This window comes from Microtus pennsylvanicus, chromosome 21, assembly GCF_037038515.1.
Source record: "Microtus pennsylvanicus isolate mMicPen1 chromosome 21, mMicPen1.hap1, whole genome shotgun sequence".
Classification (NCBI taxonomy): Eukaryota; Metazoa; Chordata; class Mammalia; order Rodentia; family Cricetidae; genus Microtus; species Microtus pennsylvanicus.
Genome location: NC_134599.1, coordinates 2,855,307 through 2,875,660, shown reverse-complemented (window position 1 = coordinate 2,875,660; position 20,354 = coordinate 2,855,307). Strand labels below are relative to the sequence as shown.

The window sequence follows — 20,354 nt, the reverse complement described above, 5'->3', positions numbered from 1 at the left end:
AAACAAAATGCAGTGCTTACGGCTGCACTGTCCAGTGGGAAAGCCCAGTTCTTTACCATAATGATTTTACACTGCACAACCTGTGCTTCCAACGTTGAATAAATTAACCTATGATGTTTTGAGTTATCTGCCATGTTCTCCTGACTTCACCCCAACTGACTGATACTCTTTGAGCATCTCAGTGACTTTTTGCAGGAATTTTTTTTTTCTATAATCTGCAAGCTGTAGAAAGTGTTCCTGAAGCATGGATAGAGACGTGCTATATGGGAATATACACACTTTTTATTGCAAAAAAAATGTGTTGATAATGGTAGTCCCAATTTTGATTACTAAGGATGCATGTGAGCTTATTTATGATGACTTAAAATTCTTTTTCAGGATCTACAGGGCCTTTTGCACCAATATGGTGTTTAAGGGAAGACTGTGGGACACCAAGGGAGAAGTGTGTGTCCAGCTTGCTGGGGGTCATAGGAGAGTGCAGAAGAGGCAGTGAGAGGCTACATGTGATACAGGTGGATTGGATGACTAGGGGAGGGAGGCTGAGAATCTGGGAGGGTGCTGGTGACTAATGAGCAACAGCCATTTCAAATGACCTGGGCTAATGATTCAAATTGGGCATTGCTAGTGTATAGAGGGTCTAGAATAGTGGTTCTCAGTTTGAATCCCGACTCCTATGGAGAGTAGTCAAACAGCCCTTTCACAGGGGTTGCCTGTTACCAGATATTTGTATTAAGATTCATAACAGTAGCAAAATTACAGTTATGAAGTAACAACAAAAATAATTTTTATGGTGGGGGGGTCACCACAACAGGAGCATATTATAGGGTTTCAGCATTAGGAGGTTGAGATCCACTGGTCTAGAACTCTAGTAGAGGTGCAGGGATATAGAGAAGAGGTATGAATCAGAGCAGGAGAATCTGGCAGAGCTGCTGGGGGCAGATTCGGGAGCTGAAGAAGCATTGCTGGGCAGGCTGTTGATTGCCCTGGACTGTAGGAAGACCTCAGTTCTGCTAGTGGCTTGTGAAATGAAAGTGGTAGGAAGGAGCCTGACTAAATTGTCCTCAGAATGGGAAGGTTCTGATGTGTGCTGACAGACTTTCTTTCCATTGTGTTCTCTAAAACACTATGTTTGTTGTTGGGGAAGGGGAAGAAGGCTTGAGAAAGGTTCAAGCAGGGAGAGTCACATCCCCACACTTAGGGAAGGGCTAGCTGCACAGGGGGGAACATCACTGATCTAGGTGAGACGGAAGGCTTATCCTGGCAGGAGCCTGTGTGCCAGGAGTAGGCATGGGGAATTTACAGGCTTGGGGCCAGGGACAGCAGTGTGAGTGCAGAAGGTGGCCTTGTGTGCATGGTGGTAGATGCAGAATCTTAGATAAGTTCTTATGATGGCAGAAGTTTTCTTAGTGAGCAAATTGGGGGTAGAATATGTGGGAACGTCTGAAGAGAGAAGTCTTGAAGCCATGTTCTGGGAGCCCCACATTTGGAAGGAATGACTGGAGGCGAGAATTGGCACAATATTGTGTGTCACTGGCTGTGCTTGTTATTCTGGGTGTGTTATGAACAGCTGTGTCCACAGAATAGTGGATACGCTAGTCCTGAAATTGATGAGTCCTGTGAAGAGAAAACCCCAGAGGAGGAGGTAATTATTGAAACTGGTCCTGGAGGAAGACGGAGGTAGAGTGCTGAGAGCTGCATGGAAAGGGTGGCGTCTTCATGCAGTGACAGTGAGCTTGGGGTAGAGAGCTAGGAAGATGGTGGCAACGACTCAGGAACTGATTTTACAAAGTAAAGGAAGAGCTTTAGGTGCCCTGAGGTCTGGGTTTGGGACTGCAGTGGGATTGGAAAGGAGACCACCTGTCCTGAAGAATGGGAGGAATCGTCGTCACTTAGGGGCTCCTGAGGAAGGAACAGTGTTGCTGATTCTTTCTGGTGAGCTCAGGAGGTAAAGGAATTTCATAAGTTGAGAGAGAAAGCACAGGGTCCCTTGCCAAACCAAGAGCTCACCAGTTTGGCTAGTCAAGTTGCTAACTTTTTCTGGACATTCTCCATCTTTGCCTTCCCAATGCTGGGATTGCAGGTAGGTTATATATCCATGTAACATCTGCAGGTGCTAGGGATCTAAACTTTAGTTTCCATACTTTGACTTCTGAGATGTCCCTTCAGCCCCCACCATGTCTTCTCTGTTTCCTAAATTGAACTCAATAGTTGCCCTGTACCAGCATCAGTTACTTAGATAGTTCCTTGTAAATTTCAGTGGAAAACTGATGGCTGGTAAGATGCATAGATTTTCAGCCTATTAGAAGTACGATAGTATTGGAATATAATAAAGCTGTAAAAAGGTTCTGGAATGTTCTGTAGACTAAATGGTGTCACTTGCTAGAAGTTATTAGGCTGGAAAGTAATAAATGCAGATCCCTCATCAAGGAGCTTGATGGACTCAGTAAATGGTGAGTCCATTTGAAGCTATTTAAGGTCACCATGAATCCAGGAGCTTTGATGCTACTTGATCCTTGTGTTTCATGTACCTGATGCTGGAGAGAAGAAAACCTTATTCTTGCTGGGCACATATGAGGTCCTAGCAATATTTGATTTAGTACTTTGTAAATTAGCTTAAATTGAAGCCCCAATTCATGGGAGAGGCTGAGTGCCTTTACATGCAAAGTACAGATTAAACTAGCACTTCTCTGTGTTAATAGCTAAGTACACTTAAAAACTTTTTAAAGCGTACGGCTTTAATCTCAGCAATTGGGAGGCAGAGGCAGGTGGATCTCTGTGAGTTTGGGGCCAGCCTATTCTATATCGTTTCAGGACAGCTAGAGGTACATAGTAAGACCCTGTCTCAAGACAAACAATAAAAAAGAATATTTCCATCCATCCATCATCAATCCAGGGTCTCAGTATGTAGCCTTGGTTGGCCTGGAACAAACTGTATCAGGCCAGGCTGGCCTCAAATTTACAGAGAGCTGCCTGCCTCTGATTTATGGGTGCTAGAACTAAAGGCGTGTATCCCTATGCCTAGATAAATTTATTTTTAATTATTTGTATATATGTATCTGTGTAGAGGTGTGTGCATGTGTATGCATTGTCCATGAAGGCCCAGAGGTATTGGATGGCTTGAGCTGGAATTACAGGTGGTTGTGAGCTGTCCAATATGGGGCTATGAATAGGATGAGTTCTCTGCAAGAGCAGCATGCACTCTTAACCACTGAATTATCTCTACATTCTCGCTGAAAATCTTTTCATTATTAGCATATAAGCTGAGTAGTTATATGAATATGTTTGCATGTGTGTATATACGTGGTGCTGGAAGTCAGAGCCTACCCAATGCTGGGTGCTAGATAAGTGCTTTTCCACTAAGATAGGCTCCCCAGCCCTTGCATGTCTTTTATAAATCAGTCTGTTTTCTTTCTGAGGGTAAAAGACTGCTCCATTGTAATATAATTAAACCAGTTTGATGGACACTTAAGTTGTTCTTCTGATATCCATTCTTACAATTGTAATAAACTGAAAATGTCTCCTGTTATATACATAAGATGCTTCATAAATAATAAATACCAAATTTTTAGGTACAAGGTTTAGCTAGACCGGTGTAAACATCAGAAGTTTTAAGTTTCCTTCTGTTCCATGTGGTACCTGGCGAGGGGTTAGGTCTTGATCCTATTGCTCTCTGGATTGGGCTGAAACACCTGCTTCCATGCCCTGCTCTTCCTCTGTGAGTTCTGTATACTATTTATTTCTTGAAGAAAGAGGGCAGAGACTTTGTCAGTGTTGCCAGCTCCTCAGAGGTCATGTTAATAAACCCATTCATTAGAATCAGCTCTCGTCTCCTGATTTCTTACTGGGCTGTGTTGGAGTTGTTTAGTTCCTATAAATGGTTTGGTAGTGGAGCTCGGTGTTTTGTATGTGGTGCTTGATTTAAAAATATTGTCTGTCTGTTGTTAAATGTGTCATTCTTTTCTTCACCTTCATTATCTTCTGAGATGAGAATACTCTTTTTTTTCCTTATTCAATAGCATGTTCTTTCCCTTTTGATGCCTAACTTCTATGTGTCTTCTTACAGTAAGTCTTGTGTTGGAATAGACTCTCAGGGAGGTTTGGACTTCTGCTAGTTTGACATTCTGTAAGAGGAAGTTTCAGTTACATTTGCTTTGATCAGATAGTGAGATGGCCCACACAATCAGTTAACATTGAGCCTGTAAAGTGTGATGTTAATTATACTATTCTTGATACAGTTCAATGTATGGGATTCATTTTGTAACTGTAGAAAATAAAAGTTTGGTGTGTCACTATTTTAAAGTGATTGGGCTTATTCTTCAGGTGCATTTTTGTGCCAGTATTTCTCATTTCCCAGAGTCCTCTTATTAAAGTTGTGCTGTATTAAAACTTTAATTAATAGTTTACTGAGGCTGCTGTAACAAGCACTACCAAGAGGTGTAGGCATGGGCAGGCTGATTCCCCTGGGCTCAATTCTTGGGTTGCAGATGACTTCCCCATGTTCTCACATGGTGTCTCTGTGAGCATGTGTTTGCATTTCTCCTTTTCTCTAGGATGCTAGTTAGGTTGGATTAGTGCTCATCATTCTGACCTCTTTAAAGACCTCTCCAGATGTATCACATTTTAGGTGATCATATGAGAGGTTTCTGGGTGCATCTAGCACCATGTTTGACTGTAAGCTCCTATACCACACCAGTGATGAGTTCTTCCAAATCCTGTCAGTGAGATCAGCATAATGTGCAGCACATTCCAAAGAGGGCAGACATGCTTGTGTCCTAAGGACTTTGCCCTTGTTTTTTGTCCTAAGGACTTAGCCCTTGTCTTTTGCTACCATGATATATCCTCTGAAAACAATTGGACTTCTTGATCTAGTAGACTGTCGAGAATTTGACCACTTGGAAAATAAAACCAACCTGCAAGTTTCAGCATGGTAATTTACTTCCCCGTCATTCTCTGTAAGGGTACACAAGCATCATTTCACCCTTCCTCTTCCTGCCTCTTCTTCTTCCTCTTTCTCCCTCTCTTCTGATTCTGTAGGATTCACATTTCAATTTGTATAACTGGGCAGGGCTTACTATGTAAGCCAGACTGGTCTAATGCTCACTGTGTAACCCAGACTGGCCTCAAACTTGTAACAGTCTTCCTTCTTCAGACTTCATGAATGGTAGGGTTATAAGAGTACCCTACCATGGCACATCTCACTGAAACTAGGTCTTTTAATTTCAAAAAAAGATTATCTTCTTTTGTTGTAAAAATATTTTAATTCTAAAGTAATTCTCTGTTAGAACTTAAGCTTCATATTGGGCTGTTTTATTCTGGGGCCAAAAATACCCTCCCCTCTCCTCTTATGAAATTATCAAAAGTACCAAGTGTGTGTAGGTCTAGTCTAAACTTAATGTTACTGTGTGCCCAGTGTATGCAGTATATGTTTTGTGTGAGATTTCATGTGTTGTCTTCTCCCATCCAGTCTGATGCTAAGTGATTGTAATGCAAGCTGTTTTCTTACAGTGCCCTTGCTGCCAGTTCCAAGCCAGCCGAGGCCTGCCGTGGGACCCCAAAGATTCCCAGTGAGTAGCAGCTGTTCTTCTTTCTGGCAGGGGGGAAGCACATGCTGACTGAGAGATACTGGTACTGCACTTGCCCAGCCAGATACAGTGTGGGCATTGGTGAATGTTGACTGCAGTCTCTGCAGTGGAAAATATGTTTTAAAACCTTAAGGTCAGTGGATGTTTGAGAGTGAAATTAGTGTTAACTATACAATTGCTGAATCAAGACTCGCAGCAGAAATTCTCTCATCTTAAAGAATATGAATTCTGATTTTGTCACGGTTGTGTTGAGGGCACATCTTACAGGCATGGGACATCTGTGAGTTTATGTCAGATTCCAGGAAATAAGAATGATGTGCTTAGTTATTAAAAGAGCTGGGAGTACTCCTGAGCAACAGGTTTCTTGTTCTTAAATAAAAAATTTAGATATGAACCAAAGTACACACTTACGTGCTTCTTGTCATTTATCTGTAACTAAAAGAAAAATGTCCATTATTTGGGTAAATAAATGTATTTTACTTTCTTTGAATTCTTCGTTTATTAAAACCCTGAATATTGTTCTTCTTAAGAACCGTGAGGAATTAGTTCAGACAATGAAATTCTAATGTCATTTGGATAGGAAAAGGGAAGTGAGTATGTGTGTGTGTGGCCTATTGATGATGAGCAGTAAATGGATGTCTGGTAGCCCCAGACAGGTTAGATGGAGAGCCTGCCTACGGTTTGGAGTAATTTTTAGACACTCTTGCTTTCTGGCTATTATTTGTGGTACCATCTGAAACTGGTTCTTTCTGGCCTTGTTCTCATATTTAGCTAAGTTTTTTTCTTAGATTGCTGTTTACATTGTATAAATTTAGTTTTTGATTAGTTGTTTTTGGTTACCAATCCCTATTCAGAACATATTTGTGAATGACTGTGTCCTCCAGGCTGCCATGGTATCATTCCATGTACTTCTAAGGAAATCTTGCTTCCTTTTCCTCAGGCCTGTGTGAAATTTGCTATTGGTCCTGTTTTCATGTTTAATTCACATCATGGTGCTAGAATTTGATGTAAAAATGCAATTCTGGTTTTCAGAAATGCATGTATTTTAATATTTTTATGAAACAATGTGCTTATCAATATGAAATTAGTAATTTACAATTTTCACTTTTATTTTTCAATTGTACAAATAGATTTTTATATGATATTAGAAGCGGGGAACCTCATGTTTTAAGGATATTACTAGAGTAAATGAAAGCTTAGCACTTAGAGGTAAGAGGACAGCTTGAAGAAAAATTGGTTCTCTCCTCCTACCATGTCGGTTCTAGGTTGGAACTCCAGTTGTAAGACTTAGTGGCCAGCATCTTTACTCTCTGCCTTAGTCACTGTTCTGTTGCTGTGAAGAGACACCATGACCAAGAAAACTTAGAAAAGAAAATATTTAATTGGGGGCTTGCCTACAGGGTAAGTCCCTGATCATCATTGTGGGAAGTATTCAGGCATGGTACTGGAGCAGTAGCTGAGAGCTTTACAACCTGATGAGAGAGATAGGTGGAGACTTGACCTGGCCTGTGGTGGGGTGGGCTTTTGAAATCTCAAAGCTCACCCAAAAGAAACACTTCCACCAACAAGGCTGACACCTCCTAATCCTTTTCAAACAGTTTCACTCACAGGTGACTGAGCATTCAAATATATATGCCTATGGGATTAATTCTCATTTAAATCACCATATCCTCTGAGCCTTCTCCCTGATCTCTAAATTTATTCATTTAATAGTGTTAAGCATTTGCTCTTTTGTATTTTTTTTTAAATTGGTGTTTTGTCTGTCTGTATATATGTCTGTTGAGTGTGTTGATTCTGGAGTTACAGACAGTTGTGAGCTGCCATATGGGTGTTGGGAATTAAACTCAGGTCCCTTGGAAGAGACATTAGTGCTCTTAACTCCTGAACCACCTTTACACACACACACACACACACACACACACACACACACACACACACTTTATTTTTTTTAAGATCTAAAGACTACTCTGAAGGTGGCATTAAGATTTCTGAACCTTCCTTCCATTTGAGAAGGTAGCAGCCTGTACTGGAAAGTAGTTGGGCTAGATGTTGGCTGTGTGTATAACTAAAGAAACCCTGCAGGTCTTTGTTGGTCACCGTCTTAATAAATGTCTACTTTATGTGACATGGCCTAGCGACTAGATAAAAAAGCTAAGTCATGGTGAGCTAATTGAAAATATGCAGGGCTTCAGCTACTCTTTTAGTCTTTCAGAGAAATCAATATGGGATTTGTTTTTCAAGTATAGCAGAGATACCATGGTTTTTTTTTTTTTTTTAAATCCTTCAGAACATGTTTGGAAGGGAGATAAACTCAGGGCTGTCTTCTGACATTTATTTAAACTGGAACTTTAAAACAACAACCAAAAAGGTTTTTCCCCCCCCCCTTCTACCACTATTTTAAGCTTGATTGACATGAATATAAACTTGATATTATAAATATTAGACAAGGATCTGTTTTATGGCAGTTCACAACTATTACGGACCAAGAAGAATTAAATGAAGCCCAAGTTGGATCTTTCCTTAATACCTGAGTACAATGATTAAAAACAACAAAAACAATATTGTGGCCTAATTAAGCCTTTGACCATTTATTTCTGCTGGCCATATGCACTGCAGATCAAATCCAGCCTTCCTTAAAAATTGAGAGACAGTGTTTATTACACAGACTCTTGCTTTATAAAATGACCCATAATCTCTTTACAGTGGCACATGCCTATAATCCTAGCACTTGGGAGACTGAGGTAAGAGAATCCTGAGGTAGGTGCTAGTGCTTTAAAAAAAAAAAAGGAGGAGGGGCTGGAGATTATAGCTCAGTAGTAGAATGCTGTTCAAAGTTTTGAGTTCTGTCTTTAGCATCAAGTCACATACACATGTGCACAAAGACTACACAGAAATGATAAACTATTTAGTTAAGAACCCAAATTTAGACTTTCTAGGTGTAGTGGATTCACTTTTTTCCCGTGGTACGTAAAATTAGGTTTGAATTTGGAAGTCTTTGTACCAGTTTAAATAGAATTAGAACTTAACTAAAGTCAAATTTATTTTGTTCATCTTTCCCAAGTGGATCTCTTCTATATATGCATTCTCGTCTCCCTGAGGATAGATGTTATCTTGGGCAATGCTGCACACACAATGCATAGCTGCTTCTTCTGTTAGTTAGTGGAGTTGTGTGACAAAATGTTTCCTGGGGAGATGGAATACATATGTCTACTCACCCCAAATATGAATTCCACACAGACCAAGGTGTGGATACCATTAATTTCAGCTTTGATGAAACAGTGAGTTTATTGGGGTTACTTAAAAAATATGGGTCAGGGGCTGGAGAGATGGCTCAGTGGTTAAGAGCACTGGCTGCTCTTCCAGAGGTTCTGAGTTTAATTCCCAGCAACCACATGGTGGCTCACAACCATCTATAATGAGATCTGGTGCCCTCTTCTGGCCTGCAGGCATACATGGAGGCAGAATGTTGTATACATAATAAATAAATAATATCTTTAAAAAAAGATATGGGTCAGGGATCACTTACTGGAGCAGAAATGAATCAAAGATGGCCGCTTGACTAAAGTCCACCCCATTATGTATGCCATCTCACAAAAATCTGGGAGCCTGGAGCACACTGCACAGCCTGCAGGTGGCTCAACAAATTGGAGAGTTCCTTTTTCAGATGCCTCAGTTAGTCTAAACCTCTTCCAGGTAGCTCTGCTGCTTTCTGCTTCTTCCAGGCAGCTGGTCTGGTCTCAGAGTCTTCTTGCAGCTTTTCTCCTGAGTCTTCCTTGAAGCTCAGTTCCTTGTGAGGGGACTCTCAGTATTTATTGCTTACTCTGGCAGGGATGGGCCTACTGAATCTGGTCAGTTTCAGAAACTTTGTGAAGCTATTTTGAGTTGCTTCCCTTTGATTTAAGGAGCTTCCTGCACAATGGAATGTTTCAACTTGAGGAAACTTACACAACATTTGAGTTGAGAGTTTACTGGTACTTGTGAAAGTGAGTAGTGTAGAGAAGAAAGGATGTTTAAGTTTTTATATTTCTTGCTTTGTAAACTTCAGTGATACATTGAACTTGTATCAGAGGATTAGGAGGTACATACTGAACTAAAAACAATTCTTCTCTTTTCCTCACTCACTGGGGAAGCAGACAGGACAGACATGGGTAAGGGTGGCCCCAGCTCCAGGTCTGGAAAGGACGGTGGTGCATGCATGCATTTACCACTCAGCCTGAGCAAGTTTTCTCTTCCCCACTAGAGGTAACAGCACTAGCTTAAAAGGCCATTTTTACCGGCTATTTTATGAAGACTTCAGAAATGACTATGAACTAGCGTATTGCAGGATGTTTGATCACACTGTGAACCCCCAGATTGCGTTATTTACTGGAAGAACCTGTTTCTCATTGTGGTATAGCTCAGCCCTGGCACACACCTTTAATCCAAGAATGTTCTACTTGAATATTGTAAACAGGATTAAATAAAATCAGTCATAGGTCAAGAGGCAGGGCAGATAACCATGTTGACAAGAGGTGAATATAAAATTTTTAAGAAAAAACCATAGAGGCTGGAGAGATGGCTCAGAGATACAAAGCACTGACTGCTCTTCCAGAGATCCTGAGTTCAACTTCCAGCAACCACATGGTGGCTCACAGCCATCTGTAATGAGATCTGGTGCCCTCTTCTGTCCTGCAGCAGACATGCGGACAGAACACTGTATACATAATTAATAAATAAATCTTGAAAAAATGAAAAAGAAAAAACCATAGAAAGTAAAAGGGAGTCAGGAGGACAGATAGACACACAGTAAGTAGAAGGGAGGGACATTGGGTTTGAAGAGACTTGTTTGTTATGGTAGGAGAAGAGAGGCTTCTGGAACAAGGGCAGAGGAGGAAGGTCAGCTATGTGTTTTCTCTTCCTCCCTGAGCTAGCAGGCTTTCATTCCAGCATCTAGTTCCAGTCTTTATTGGTAAAATCAAATGATGGAGATTTGGGTAAAAACAAACTAGTAGATGGAAAATTTTCTTAGTGACAGTTTCCTCTAGATTTGCTGGTGTAATACGGTTTTTGTTGTTGTGTTTTGAGTGGTGCTGGGGCTTGAACCCAGATTACTCTCTCAGCCTTGCCTCCATTACATAGATGCACAGCCTGCCAATCAGCCTAACAGTCCGTTTGCATGCAATGACTTAGCATTATTTTAGATATTCACTCTTAATGTATTGTAGGCGGTTGGTGTAAGATTGACAGTGACTATTAGGTAATTAGAACAAACTCTTAGTTGTCGAGGTGAGAAATGCTCTAAGCAGGTCCTGTTTTAAGTACTTAGTTTTGAGAACTGCTATAAAGGCACTTGGGTCATGGTTTATTCGTCATGTTTGTCTTCACACATGGATATGGTTTCTAACCCCATCCACACATGTACAGTATTCCTTAGTACTTTGTGATTTAAACTTCAGGCTAAAAATTAGGTCTATGCACTGGATTTCCTTTTTTAATTTCCAGATCAGACTTAAGAATGTCTTACAAATATAAATTATATCTCAGTTGTTACTGATCAAAGAACAGCTATGTTTCTCCTTTATCTTGAGTCACTGTTAGTCTTTTGAATATAATGTACACCTTTTATTTAAGTAATAGATGCCCACAGGCCCTAGTAGAAGAACAAGTAGCATCAAAGGCAGGGATCATAGGGTCTCCATTGTGCCTGTTAGTAACCACCACTGCAGACAGTGCTCACTGCGTGGACCAGAGCTTGTCAGTGTCAATTCACAGCACATTTGTGTCTTGTTTTTATAAGAGGAAGAACTAGTTTACCTTATATACAGGTCCTGTCTTTTTTTCTATCTTTGTTTCTGTTTGAATTCTACTTTAAACGTGTGTTTCTGTTTTCATGTTAAAAATCTTTCTGGTTTCACTACACAGAGACAGCATGCCCTATTTTGTATGCCATTACCATGGTTGGTTGTGAGTCTTTTAAGTATAGTTTTTTAGTTGTTTGTTCTAGAAAAGACATTGCTTGCTCACAGCAATGCTAAAATGTCAATTGTAGTAAATCTTACTTTGATAACTTTCATTTTGAGTCCCATTGCTGTTTTATATATAAATCTCCATTTAAAGCAGTTGTTCTCAGCCTTTGGATCTCAACCCCTTGGGAGGATCAACTGACCCTTTCACCAGGATTGTCTAAGACCATCAGAAAACACAGTTATTTACATTATGATTCATAACAGTAGCAAAACTACAGTTATAAAGTAGCAACAAAAATAATTTTATGGTTGGGGTCACCACAATATGAGGAGCTGAATTAAAGGGTCACAGCTTTAGGAAGGTTGGGAAGCACTGATATCCTTACAGAATAATAAAGCTGTTTCAGTCCTTCGAATTTGCACTGATGTATTAGGCTGATGATGTTTCTGGTGACCAACAACATACGGGTAGGCTGTGGAAATTTTTCTTTATTAAATTTTTTTCGTACAGTATATTTTTATATTCTTTCCCCTTCCCTAGATCCTTCCCATCTTCCTACTCACCCAACTTCATGTTCTCTCTATTAAAGCACACACACAAAACAGTAAAACCAGATGTCAAACAAAAACTCAGTAAGAGACAGACACACACACACACACACACACACACACGCCACAAAACCATAGCGTCTCCTGGGTAAGCGGCTTGACCTGGAGTGTGGTTGATATACCCAGTTACACTTCATTGAAGAAAATTGATTTTTCCTCTCCCAGCAGGTATCACTTGCAAATAGCTTCTTGGTTAGGGGTGGGACTTTGTGTCTACTTTCCTTTCTTCATGCCGGTGTCGAATGATTTCTTGTTCTTTGTTTAAATTCAGGATGGAAATGTGTGTACTTTTAAGTTGGAACTAGTCTTTAGTAGTGGCTGTATTGCTTGGCCTGACCTGGCAAATGAGGCTGATATGCAGCAGGGCTCTGGGCATACTGTGGTTCGTGGTATCAGGTGCTGATGATCGGGGCTTGCTGGCTGGGTCCTGAGTGCTATTTCATGCAAATCATGTCTGAGAGACTGCTGCAGCAAATCCCATTTCTTTTCTGATTATAGCCTCACCGATGAGAATCAAGACTATGCTCTCCAGGAAGGAAAGTCTTGCTTTTGAGTGCTTACAGTTTTTACAACATGGCTGCATTGCCTTATAATTATTACCACTTAAGATAGGGAAGGGATGATGGACATTTCCTCTTATCAGATCTTTGAGTAGTAGCAGGAGAATGTGGTAGGAGATCCTTCCAGCTGTCAGATATTGTCAGGCTTGCAAGCAGAGAATGCAGTTTAAAATGCAGGTGACATAATACCCAGCATCCTCCACTTGCTTCTGGGTTTCTGATTAATCATGATTACCATACATTATCATACCATCAAATTTAATCATATCAATGAATGCCCATCTGCAGCAGTAACAAGAGCAGCTAAACACAGTGGAAACAGCCATTAAAGGGAGAGATGGTTTATCAGATTCAATAACCCATTAGCTTGACTCTGCAGTGTTGGCATGCCTTATACACAGGACTAGAGGTAGGACTGGGTTAAAGGCCACACTAATAACCCAAAGGCTAGGAAATAGCCATTGAAATTGTTTCTTACTGATTTTTTTTTTTTGTGCAGTAATCAGAATCATTGCAATATTCTGTAAAAACTACATTATAAAATAAACTATTTGTCTGCTTTGGGTAAAAGTATTAAATTGGCAATAGCACATCATCCTGAATTGTGCAGTGCCATACAAGTGGACTTGTATCTTTTTTACATTTGAGGTGCATGTGTGTGCGCACACGCATGCTTTCATGTGTACACCTATGCATGCCTTGGCATTCTTACATAGTTCAGAGAACAGCTTTTTAGAGTTGGTACTCTCCTTCTACCATGAGGGTTCTCAGGTATTCAGGCTTGGCAGCAAAAGCCTTTTACCCAGTGAGCCACTTTCCTATCCCTCGACCTAACTCCTGAGTCTAATTTTTCCATCTACAATATAGTAATGTAGCCCACCAATGTTGCAGTTTAGTCATGCAGTCATCAGTGTTGCAGTTTAGTATGCAGCCATACATGTTGGACAGTGATAGAAAGTTAAAACCATGGAATTGCCCTCTACACTAAGAAAATCTCTTCATGTTTTATCTTTAATCGTAGTGTGCTCTCCAATTATTTTGTTTTATTATGTTTGAGAGAGTACACATGCACATACCTAGGTTATTAGCGATTATTCTTCAGGATCGTTTTATTTATTTTGTAGCAGGATTAATCACTGGAATCTGGGGTTTGTGGGTTTTTTATGCTAGGATGGCTGCCTAGTGAGCCATTGGATCCATTCCTGTATTTACTTCCCCAGGACTAGGATTGCATGTATGCCACCATACCTGACTTTTTTCCTGGGTACCCAGGACCAAACTCAGGTCCTCAGACTTACCTAGCAGGCACTTTCCAACTGACCCATCTTCCTAGTCCTTAGCATTTATTTCCCCAGGAGTTTTTAAGACACTCCTAAATAAGTTCAGGTACATTTTTTAAAAGAAATTTTATCATCATTGTGAGGGGTAGGGCACAAGTGCCACAACGTATGTGCAGAGGTCAGAAGACAAGTAGTATGAGTTGATTTTCTTCTATCATGGGTTCTGGGGATGGAACTCAGATTGACAGGCTTGTGCAACATTTTTTCCCCTGAGCCATTCTGCCAATCCTTGATACATTTTAAAGATAAACTTGGAAAGATGTCCTAATACACATTGAAATGCATTTCTTCCCAGTGATTAGAATTTTTTCTCCCACTTAAAATAGTATTTTTGTTATAATAGTCTGTGAGCTCTTTATTAGTGCCATCAAACAGGGTCTGTGTTGTCCCTGCCAGCTCTTAAATGTGTCTGTTTGGAGTCTGGCTCCTTTCCTGGGGCATAAGGCACCTGAGATTCACTGGCTTTGTTGCACCAGCTGGTAACTCATTGCTATGTAGTATTCCAGTGCTGGAGTTAGTTTATTCACTACAGTGTTGCTGGAAGCATGTCCTTATCTTTAGCTTGTCAGAAATGTGGTCACAGATGGGAATTTATGGGCTCTACATTTTTCCTCCATGTAGCTGGACCATGACTTTGGGGTTGGTTTTTTTGTTGTTTGTTTTTGAGGCCTTTTTTTTTTTTTTTTTTTTTTGGTTAACCCTGGCTGTCCTGGAGCAGTGTCCTTAGTACTGGCTGTTCTCGCTCTATAGACCAGACTGGCATTACTCCCAAGTCCTGTGTTTAAGGGTGTATGCCACCATCATGTAGCTATGTCTTTACTTTTTAATTGCTTCTTTTTTCTTTAAAAAAAAAAAAGTCTTAACAGTGTTATTGTTAAAGATGAAACATGAGCTAAAATGTTACTGGTAGATTACTACATTTTAGATTTTTCTCATAGCTTATGTCCAGCAACCTTAGGAAGCAGAGATGTTACTATTTTCTCTGTTTTACAAACTGGGAGGCTGAGAATTGGGAGAATTAATTGCTTAAGCTTACATAGCAGTGCAGATGTAGCATTTGAATCAAGGGTAGTCCATGCCCAGCATCCTTCTTTTCATGTTTATGCTGACTTGTCCTTATATATCAACATGCATTGATTTTATTATTGTATGTGTATGTGCTTGTACATGTGTGGAGTTCAGGGGACAGCTTATGAGGCTCAGTTCTCTCTTTCTACCATGTGAATTCAGGGACTCAAACTCAGGCTGTGAGGCTTGGCAGCACAAGTGACCCTTACCCACTCACCTGTCACACTAGCTCTCAACATGTACTGTAATAAACTTTGCCTTTTAAGAAAGAGCTTGAAACCCAAGAACCTGAACCAGTTCTGCAGGACTGTAACAGTCCTTGGTATGCTCATAGAGGATTTGCTAGAGGGACCTTGCTGGTTCGCATGGCTGTGACAAAAGCGAGTGCAGGACTCGTGCATTGCCTTATTTTGTGACAGAATGCAGGGTTTTTTTGTTTGTTTTCTTCAAAAGTAGTATTTTAGACAGAAGTTTTAAGCTAACAGTCACTGTTCTAGTTTACTACTTGAACCAAAAGTGCCTTGCATAAATTCACTCAGTGTTCCTGAACATAAAATTTACACTTCTTTCTTTGGAATGTTCAACTTGTATCTATAAATATAAAAATACCTTCTAGGAAAATCAATATATTTAAACAAGTCACATGTTAAAAAAAACCATGGAAAATGCTCAGATAAGAGGATTAACACATTGTGATAGAAGGTTGTAATTTTAATTATGTCAGAGGTCACTGGTGGTCTTTATTCTTTGCTTTTAACCCACTTAATCAGAATTAACCAAGAGGTGTTCTTAAGTGTCAATTGGTTTCTTATACAGTTCTTTGCATTTTAAGTGAGATTAATAAATGAAAACATGTTATACAGGAAGGTTGAAATTTATTGAAAGAGCCACGAAATTTCAGTACCATTGTTAAAGTATTTAATTAGTCTTATTAAAACATACCAACTGACCCTTTTAGAGAAGCTGATAAGTGGCATAATAGCAGTTGAAGCCGTTTTATTCTTGCCTTTATACGATTAAGTTTTTGCTAAGCAATTTATGCAAAGTTTCCATCTTTTCTTTTTGTAACTGAAGTTATCAGTTCTTTCTGAATAGGATTAATATAATGTCATGTAATTAACAAGAGATGCAAAAAAAATGAAAGCACAGTCTGTATAGGAATTATGAGAGGATGATAATCTCTTATCTTGGATTTTTAAAGGGATATAAAGAAAAGCAAAACAGCAGTTTGAATGGATTAGACTAGTCTTTTCTTTCCAATGGTAGAAGTGCTTTAACACTCAAAGTTCCATAACAGCACAGTTGTAAAAGAATTCTACATTTGGTGGCGGGAACTAGTAATCTGTTAACCTTTATACCCTGCAGTGGTAGGAGTCACCACAGGAATGACTTGGTGAGTCAGAACTCAGAATTGTGTCTTCTGTGGCTTAAGCATTGAGCTGAGGTAGATAGAAAGAATCTCATGTGTGGGGTTTTGTTCTGAGCTGCCATTCATCTATGGTAGTCTTCCCATACTATTAAGGAGTAGTTGCTTCTTGCACCGATTCTCTGGATTGTCTGTATGCTAGGTGAATATTGTACCTGATGTGTGTTGGCCAGGGTGTGAGCAATACAGCAGATCTCAGTTGGTAATTTTAAAGAGTAAGAAAGTGAAAGTTTGGGTTAATGACAGTTCAATGATGTTTTGGGGATTTTAATTACTTTTCTGCTCAATTGCTACCTGAATATGTGTGCCTACTTTCCAGACTAAGGCTGGGTTGATGCTGCATGCTAGCTGAAGCACCCTGGGATTAAAGGAAATAGATAGCATTGTTGCTGTGGTCTTCTGGGATCCTGGATTGGAGTGATGGCCATGGGGGCTGAATCTGAGGGTAACAGAAGCACAGCCTGCCTGGGCAGAGGAAAGCAGGACAAAACGGATATGAAACAAGGCTGGGTTGTGGTTCCAGCTAAGAGTCCTGAGCCCCAACCTGTTACTTAATTCAGGATCTTGACTCCCAGCTGTAATCAGCATGTATGGGTAAGGGCTCTCCCTCTTGCTGTTAGGCCAGCTTCAGAAAAGCAGTGAGCCTGGGTGGTGTTTGAGACATCTGCAGATGTGGTTTTGATACCTAGATGACTTCAAAGTGCCCTTTACAGGAGCACACATTGGAGCGGGCTGACTTCACAGATGGAACTACAGGTGTGCTTACCTCTTGGTTTGTATATCTGATCGTGGTGAGCCCTCTACATTTGCAGGCATCTGGGAAAAGAACAAAAATAATTTATGGGAAGTTTAGCTTTTTATGTTAGAGATTTTATTCATTGTATATGTTCTCTGACCACATGGCCTTTAGGAAAGGCTCCATATCTGAACCTTGCTGGTTTCCAAAAGATGACAGACACACTTGGGGAACTCTAGCAGCTAGCTGTCTTTAGAGTACTGAGACTCAGATTTGTGTAAAGCAGATGGCACTGGTGTATACTGGTATTTTATTAGCAACAGGATATTTTTTATTTTTTCTGTTAACTGCCATCCACGGACAAAATTGTTGTCTAGCACTCGGACAAATTCAGGAAATTACTTGCATAAACACTGTAATGGATGAATAAGTCTGCCATGGAGCAGACTCTTCCTGTTATCTTCTTATTTTTTGATAAACTTCTGCCTTAAGGAGGGTGTTTCTAATTTATTGATCTGCTTTTATATTTGGGTCTAACCCTGAAAAATACTTGCTAATGTGTGTATGGTAAATGATTATGGCAGGACTTTGTGTGTCTTAGAGGTGTTTAAGTCTCAGTTCAATCTGTAGCAGAGCAAGGGAGGCTGGCAGGAGTCTTGGGAGACCAGACTGTTCAAATAACTGACTCTTCACAGAAAAGATGTCTCTAAGAATTGAGGAGACAGATTCTATGCTTATCTCAGAAAATCTTGTGTGCTTTTCTTAATTTTCTTTTGTCCTTAAATCTGTGGTCACCTGCTCTGGGTGGCAGCTGGGAAGTGACTGGGGAGAAGGCAGGGTTGAGGCGACTGTCGGTTAGCACTGGGTTCTTCTACTCTTCATTGGAGCAAGTGCTACAATTATTGTGATTGTGAACCTCTGTTTTCAACTGGGCCCTTATAGGTTCATCCTGAAGCCAGAATACTTTGCTTTACTATGAATCTTAAAAAGCATTTATGTTCTGCTAAACCAGAGAACTATCGTGTGAGAATCTGGAGGCTTTGCTGCATACCCCACACATTCTAATGCTTGTAAATATTCATCCAAGCCGCATATGGGTACTTAGAAAAGAAAAGAAAACAGCATTAACATTCTGGGGAGGCAAAATTTGAAATTCCAGAATAATTTCAGTTAATATAAAAGGCGTCTTTAGAAGTTCTAAAGATTTAAAATATTCTGTGGAGTCTGGATAGAGATTCCTGGGGACAGGGGCATAGCTCAGTTGGCAAAGTTCTTGCCATGCAAGGATGAAGATCTCAATTCAGTACCAAGCACACTTAGCAAAGCTGAGTTTGTTTGAAATCACAACTCTGGTGAAGCAGACAGGAGGATCCTTGGGATTTGCTGAGCAACCAGCCTGGCTTACTTGGCCAGAGACCTGCCTCAGAAAATGGGTGTATACTACCTGACAAGGGGAGTGAGAGCTGCAGTTGGACTCCAGTGACCATATACACCTTCACACACATGCATGATCACCGAGAAGCAGTATATCTAGTTTGCCATAGCTTGAAGTTCTTGTTGGAAACTGTGTGCTGGCCTCCTTGGTGTCCTGACTGACCACTAGTTGGGACAGGGATATGGGTTAAGAAGAGAGCAATGCTCTGATCTCTCTGTGACAGTAGAACTCATCATACCTTCACTCTGGCAGTGTGGAAGCCAGTCTGCTCTTCCAGTTCCATTGGCCTTACCTATAAGAAAACCTTTCCATGGATGACTCAAAACTGTTTGGAGAGAGGGAAAACAAAAAGTTATAAAAAGCCCTGTGCCCAGACTCAGTGCGCGTGTGACTGCAGATTTCACATGGGAAGCAACACACTTTCTAGGTCTGTGTGTCCAGTAACAGAAACAGACAAGAATGCTGGGCTTAATTACACTCAGATGTAAAGTCTGTATGAGGAAATGAGAATAAAGGGAAACTGGAGCTTGCTTCTCCCTGAGATCTGAACAGAAAGGGCAACTGCAGAGGGTCGTATCTAGAAAGCCAAGTGCATCCTGCAGCAAGTCACTCTGTTTCTGGAAGGAGATAGGCGCATTCAGCCAGGTGCACTCTGTAATGTAGTCACTCTGGTTCTAAAACGGAGATAGTGGGGTTGAGTCGGGTGGGGAAAGCAGCAGTGCACTGGTGGCGGCGGCAGCTGCAGTTGCAGCGTGTGATGATGAATGGTAAATAAATTAGGCTTGTTGCACTCTTCATCAAAATTGGTGACAGCTGTAAGTTGATAAGAGTTTGTACGCTGAGTGTTGCTCATTTCCAGCTATCAGTACTAGTGTTGTGTAGGTGTTAAGTGATACATTCTCTCTTCATTTCTTCCTACATCTGCTTTTTGTCAGCTTGTTAACATAGCTAAAAATTTATGCTTTCAGTGCTTGTTGTAATTTAGTATACTGTTTGTTTTTATGAAAAAATGACTAAATGCAGTAATAAAATGAAAACTTAGATTATCTTAAATTGGCTGCTGCTAAAAATTAGCACATTTGTTACTAGTGACTGTAGACGATATTTGGATGCAGTGAGGCTGCCCAGACTGTTGCAGACATGGGAGCAGCTGTGTTGCAGATCAGAACCAAAAGATGATCAGTTGGAAAGTGACCCGGGCAGGGGGAAAAGGAGCTGACTAGGAATAGGAGAAAGACTGCCCAGTCATTATGGACCATTTAAAATTAAATACACACTTGGTGATTCTAATCTGCTCTAATGGGCCTTCACATCAGTAGGCGGGAAGTGAGAGTGTAGGTCATCATCCATGGTCTGCTCCAGGGTGGGTCTCTGAAACAAATCTCAAAGAGTAGAGTTAGAGTTAGTCAGGGCCTGTCTGGAATGAGGAAGGAAGGCAGAGAGTTCCATTTCTACCAGAGAAGTTGTTCCCAGGGGGATTTTGTATTTTTGTCTAAAACAAAAACATGAAAGTTTCCAGAGAATTAGATGCAGTGTAGAAGTTTGTTTTTTGTTTTGTTTTTTCGCAGTAGTTTTGGAGCCTGTCCTGCCAATGGTGATGGCACTGTCTTTGATCAGAGCATCTCTGGTCCTCAGCAAATGAGCATGAAATAG

At 40.5% G+C, this 20,354-nt stretch overlaps 1 protein-coding gene across 4 annotated transcripts in view; it reads left to right on the top strand.

Annotated features, from left to right (window-relative positions):
* Positions 1-20,354, top strand: part of Rbm33 (RNA binding motif protein 33) — a 102,261-nt gene that overhangs the window by 46,704 nt on the left and 35,203 nt on the right. For all 4 annotated transcript variants that reach the window (XM_075955660.1, XM_075955659.1, XM_075955662.1 and 1 more), the window contains one exon: positions 5,506-5,564. In XM_075955660.1, the coding sequence (XP_075811775.1) occupies positions 5,506-5,564 (59 nt within the window). The remainder of the gene's footprint in view (positions 1-5,505; positions 5,565-20,354) is intronic.